This window comes from Cibotium barometz, chromosome 41 (genome assembly GCF_041138505.1).
Source record: "Cibotium barometz isolate CiBa-2024 chromosome 41, ASM4113850v1, whole genome shotgun sequence".
In the NCBI taxonomy this organism is placed as follows: Eukaryota; Viridiplantae; Streptophyta; class Polypodiopsida; order Cyatheales; family Cibotiaceae; genus Cibotium; species Cibotium barometz.
Window position 1 is genome coordinate 43,808,475 of NC_141086.1, and position 5,837 is coordinate 43,814,311.

Genomic DNA, 5,837 nt, shown 5'->3' on the forward strand with positions numbered 1-5,837 from the left:
CACAATAGCTCATAAATGATCAGTGAACAACATGGTTTTAAGTATAATGATGAGAGATTAGTGCTAAGTAAAATGAGATTAGCTTAATCACATGAGATTAACATTCTCTTGTATTAGTGTGCCTCTTTATATAGACAAGTACAAAAGTGATTACAATGAGCTAATCAAGGTTAGCTATTAATAAAATCTATAAATATCTCCATGATTCTCTCCCATAGATTCCTCCTTGAATCTCTCCACACTCCACTATTCTCTCTCCCATGATTCTAGCTTTCCTAGATACAAGGTGGACTGGTTGGCAACATGTTAAACTACTTGAAAAAGTAGAGATTTTCTAGTAAATGACATTGTATTGAGCCAATGAATATAAGTAACCTTTAATGAAGTATAGACCATACGCTGCATTATCCCCTAAGGCTAAACACATGAGTATTTTGGTGCATATTTCAACACATTACACATGTTGTAAGCTCGATCATCTCATATCTTTTTACATGAAGCACTTAGTATGGTCTTACATAAAAATGAATTACATGAAGTGTAACCATGCTTTGATCAAAAATAGTAGGAGTACCGTTTGCCATTGTGGTTAACATATGGTTAACGACAGGGTACCCTTTGTATCAGCCTCTTTGATGGGCAAGATAATAGTCACTTACGATGTGGTACTTGCTAAAGAGTCAGTGCAGCCCTTGGTGCAAATCACAACCCATTGCAACTTTTATTTTGTCAACTGCACCCTGACTTAAATAAATATCACCTTCAAATCATAATATGTTTCAAATCCTCCCACACGTGCAGGGGCATACACACACGCTGGTGGTGTTATCCTACCACCACATGGATTTCAAATGAAAATTTGCTGGTAATAGAAGAGAATTAAATAATTAACGGCGGCCTCCAAAAATTATATTCGACACGTTTTCTGTACACACAGCAATCAATTAAAATTTGTTGTTAATAGAAGAATTAAATACAATTATCAAATTAAAGAAGACCTTCGAAAATCACACTTTTTTACAAAAAACCGTATCCACATTTTTACAAAAATTGTGATATCTACAATTGCCAAAGGAACAGGAATCTCTTTGTAGGTCTAGATGCTAGAAAAAAATAAAAATAAAATTAAGCTGGTTCTTTGTTCATAGGCTTTATGAAGTTTGTGTACTCCTGCTGCACCATCTCTCCTCCTTTTTGGGGGTCGAAGGCACATTTGTAGAAGCTGTTTCAACAGGAAAAAAAAAACATTATCAGTTCATATCACAATACAATGGACGGGCAAGCACGCAGACACATACATATATATCTATGTATGTATGTATGTGTACGCATGTATGTATGTATGTATGTATGTATGTGTATGTATGTATGTATATGCATTAAACAAATACATACATACATGTATCTCACCTTCCATCTGAACCCAAGATAAAAATGATATGCTTCTCTTGCCCAAAAGCAATGGTAGACTTCACCTCCTCAGGTAGCTTAAACTGTGCAAATGACCATTCTGAACTGAAGTATTTGGGTAGCACAGCTGCAAATGATAAAACACGATCAAAACTCCATGCCAACCTTATAGACAACAAGTCCACTACCAAAACACCATTAGAGCTCTAATCTGAGATTACGTTTAATGAACGAAAAGGTTGATCCAGGGTTCCTGACAACAGTCGGGGACGATGAGTGCTTGTTTCCCTTGCTTTCCACGCCCAAGCCTTTGAGACCGAAGACATGGACAGTGCCCTTGTCACTCGAAACAGCCAACCAATCTGAATCGGCAGAAAATGCAATGCTGTAGATTTCTGCTCTGTCAAAACCTCGCCGGAGCTGCAAGAATAATCATCAATGCATGAATAATACATAATTCTACATTGCATCTTCTGATGAGCACCCAAGTATATGATTCTGATAAGCACCCAAGTATACCATTCAAAACAACTTATCAATGCATGAATAATACATAATTCTACATTGCATCTTCTGATGAGCACATAATTCTGATGAGCACCCAAGTATACCATCCAAAACAACTTATCAATGCATGAATAATACATAATTCTACATTGCCTCTTCTGATGAGCACCCAACTATATGATTCTGATGAGCACCCAAGTATATCAGTCAAAACAACATGCTTAAATTTGTTTTGTTTGCGACAGAGGTTTGTTTCTTTTAATCACACCCCTTTTGGTCTCAGAGGGAGGGGGCTGAGTTTTGAACTCACTCCCGCACGTGTAGAGAGCTCGAAAGCTCTCATGCGAAGCCACTCCTCCGCCCCTAACAACAGGTTCATTAAACCCTAAACCCTAAACCCTAATCCTTATATTGTGCACCTTACGGTGTGAGAACATGACAGGGTTTTGAGTTTTGAACTCGTGCCCGCACCTAGAAGCTCAGAATGCTCTACACTAAGCTACTCCCCTGCCCCTAACGACAGATTCAACTTAAACAATGCAAGTAATTACCTCCTGTACAAGAGCTCCATCCAAGGTATTGAAAACCCTAACGAGGGTCCCTTTTTCGCTTGCTGTGGCAAGGAGGCTGCCATCGAGGTTAAGCGCGATGCAGGCGAGGGTGGAGTCATGGGCTCTGATGACAGTGGTGTTCCTGGAAGCCCCTTCCTCCTGCTCTATTCTGACCTCCCCTCTCCGAACTCCAGGGAAGGCCATGATGGAGGGGCCGGCCATCATGGAGAGTGCACAGAGGCCCTTAGGATTTGATACAGTATCCAGCTTGAAGAGGAGTCTTAGATTGTCAATTAGATTGGACACATAGATCTCATTCTGCAGAACCACGACGACTCGGTCGCGGCGAAGCTTCACAGACCGGACATGGTGCTCATAGGTGAACTCTCCACAGGAGGCTCTTTGGGCATTATCCCACAGAATCACCTTGTTGGGGGGGGAGATGGGCTTGGGACCCCCTCCCACAAGCAAGAATATGTTGGAGCAGAAGAGCAGCTCTATGATGCCAACACCTCCATTCATGACATTGAAGCATTCCTGCATGGGGTCAGTGTTGTACACCCTCAAGCCTCTGTTGGTGCCACAGGCGAAGCGGCTGCTGTCATGATTGAACCTCAGAAAGAGAGGAGCTTCATCATCCTGCTGTTGGAGTTCTGAGTCGCCTGCAGAGGTCGTTGAGCTGTGGTGCTGATGCTGATGCTGCTGCTCCTCCTGCTGTGGAGTTCTGAGTCGCCTGCAGAGGTCGTTCTGAGTCGCCTGCTGATGCTGATGCTGCTGCTGCTGCTCCTCCTCCTGTTGGGGGCTTCCGGTGCGATGGCGATGGTGATCTCGTGGTTTTCTTGTATGTTGGCGGTGCTCTGTACGCAGGTAATGAAGTCGATCGTGATGCATGGGTGTCGCCATACCTGAGCTTTCTAACATGAGAGAATAAGCTTTTCTAACTCCTTATATAAGTAGTATTGTTTTTTTCAGTCGGTCTCAGCTTTTTTTTTTTTTCCCAACAATTTAGCTTTTTTCACTTTTTTTTTGTTTTTTCCCTAACTATTTGATTTTTTCACTTGCACTTTAACTAAAGTACCTTATATTTAATAGATGTTGACAAATTATACAAATAAGTTTGCAGGTTAAAATGCAAATATATATTGAAGATACTTTGTATATGATTTTCATTATTTTGACTAAATTTAATAGATGTTTAAAAATTAAACAAATAAGTTTGCAAGTTAAAATGCCAATAAGTTTGCAGGCAAATATTGGAGGTTACATTTAATAGATGTTTGCAAATTAAACAAATAAGTTTGCAGGTTAAAATGCAAATATTGGAGGTTACATTTAATAAATGTTTGCAAATTAAACAAATAAGTTTGCAGGTTAAAATGCAAATATTATAGGTACTTTGTATATGGTTTGAAGTTTTTTTAAACTCCCAACCCTTCTAGGTTGTGTGGAGGCATGTGGAGGCCCATGGGTTGTTCAAAAGTCACCTGTCTTAAAAAATAGAAATATATTGCTCATTACTTTTTCTTTTACATCTTCAACTTTTCTGAAAATTATAACCATGTTTGCTTTTATCTTTCATTGAACAAATTTCCATTTTTTAACAAAGTTAAATATATCATGAAATCCTTGAATGTTTATTTATACTATTACAGTAAATGTGAAAATCTAAAAAAGAAAGTAGACGTGGAATTGATCATTTTTTTTAAAGAAAATATATATTGTCTAAAATAAGCTCATGTCAACACTTTGTCAAAAGAGGAGGAGTAGAGCTAGAATAGAAGATGTTTCAAAGTTGCTAGTTACTTGATTACAATCCAATAAACAAAAGTGGTACTTAATATCACCTAGGTGTAGTTTGTAGATTGTGCTACACCTTCGTACTATACAAAATCTACAAATTGTACCAAAAGCCACATAATACAATGCTAGAGCTCGGGCTTAGAATCTACCTTACACACTTGGATTAGGTAGACCCACCCTAGTTGTTGCTCCCGATGGGCCCCATTCTTTTTCGTCACATAACACTATGGCTCCCGGTGGGCCCCATTCTTTTCCATGCATAGCCCTTACATAACACTATGGTTCCCTTTACTTTCAATCCTATCACTCCCCTGCATAGTGTCTCTGCATGCCACTTTCTGTGCTATCTTACTTCACGTCCGTGAGACTTCGTCTCCTCTTTGGGTATGACTATTGGATCGGTTGGTTTCATTGTTTCCTTGGTTCAAGCCTGCATGTGGCTCCCCTCTCATCATGTCCATTGTATCTCCATGTGCTCCAACATGCCACAACTCTGCTGCCCATAGCTGATGACCCTATTGGCTAAGTTTTTCCCACCCACATCATCTCACACCATTGTTGTTCGCATTAGTCATCACATCCAAAACATTACTAAATACCATTCCGGTACTAAACCACAACCTGTTAGATCTTCAAGTTTCAACACCAACCCAATACCAAAACCACCTATTAAAGAAAGAAGAATAAAAGGAGAGAGAAAGAGAGAAAGAAGAATAAAAGGAGAGAGAAAGAGAAGCGAGGGAAAAGAAAGAAACAAAAATAGAGAAATAAAGGGGGGGGAAAACATCAAATCAAGAAAATCAAAGTTGAATTAAAAAGAAGAGAATGTTAGTGTTTTAAGTAAGATTGAACTATTACTGAGTTTGTTAGTAATAGTTTTAGGCTAAGTTTAAGTAGGATTAAATGGAAGGAACTCTAAGAATGTCATATCCCTGTTAAATTCCACATGTTTCTTTGGAGAGTATGCATGTAGGCCTTACCTATTGGAGTGAAGCTGGTGCAAAAAAATTTCACCAGTGGTACCCTAGATGTAGATCTCCTTTAGAAGATGGTAAACATGTTTTCTGGAAATGCCCAACTATTAGAGGAGCATTGGGAAAAATAGCTAAATGGGTTGAGCTTGGTTTTGGGATTCAGACTCAGTGGGGGGACTGGATCCTGGGTAAATGGTCTTCTAATGGGGAGGTTGCAGATGTTCTGTTCAGTATTGTCAGAGCCTGCTGTATGTGGGAAATCTAGATTTCTAGGAATTGTATTGTATTTCAAAATGCTTCAGCTGTTGGATTGGATGTGATAGAAGTGATGCATAAGTGTGTGTACATGTGCAGGTCTATGGTATGTGTGAACAAGCAAGATATTGATGGATTGGGTCTGATGATACAAAGAATGCAGAATGGCATCAATTGATTATTGTATTTGCTTGGGGCCCCTCATGCATACTAGGGAAACCTAACTTTTGTTTGAAATGATGCAGGCCTGTTTGGATGTGAAGCCTAAGCAAGTGAAGTTTGGTCCCAAAACCAAAAGGTGATATCTAAAAGAGAAGCAAGTGGATTACACATTTGTGGC

General features: G+C 39.4%; 1 protein-coding gene across 1 annotated transcript; it reads right to left on the reverse strand.

Moving 5' to 3' along the window:
- Nucleotides 1-1,043: 1,043 nt before the first annotated feature.
- Nucleotides 1,044-3,374, reverse strand: LOC147614972 (autophagy-related protein 18d-like). The gene is made up of 4 exons (XM_086779824.1): nucleotides 2,469-3,374; nucleotides 1,632-1,830; nucleotides 1,411-1,537; nucleotides 1,044-1,222 (listed from the first exon to the last, which is right to left on the reverse strand). Exons 1-4 carry the CDS (start codon nucleotides 3,369-3,371, stop codon nucleotides 1,126-1,128), a joined length of 1,326 nt encoding a protein of 441 aa, XP_086635950.1. The 5' UTR covers nucleotides 3,372-3,374; the 3' UTR covers nucleotides 1,044-1,125.
- Between the last annotated feature and the right edge of the window lie 2,463 nt (nucleotides 3,375-5,837).

Bases quoted from the DNA above. Each gene is read 5' to 3' on its own strand.
- LOC147614972 (XM_086779824.1), bottom strand. From the start codon at position 3,371: ATGGCGACACCCATGCATCACGATCGACTTCATTACCTGCGTACAGAG. The intron at 1,538-1,631 runs GTAATCTCAGAT...TATCATTTGCAG, and splicing joins AACCTTTTCGTTCATTAAAC to CTGTGCTACCCAAATACTTC. The intron at 1,223-1,410 runs GTGAGATACATG...CTGTTGAAACAG, and splicing joins ATCTTGGGTTCAGATGGAAG to CTTCTACAAATGTGCCTTCG.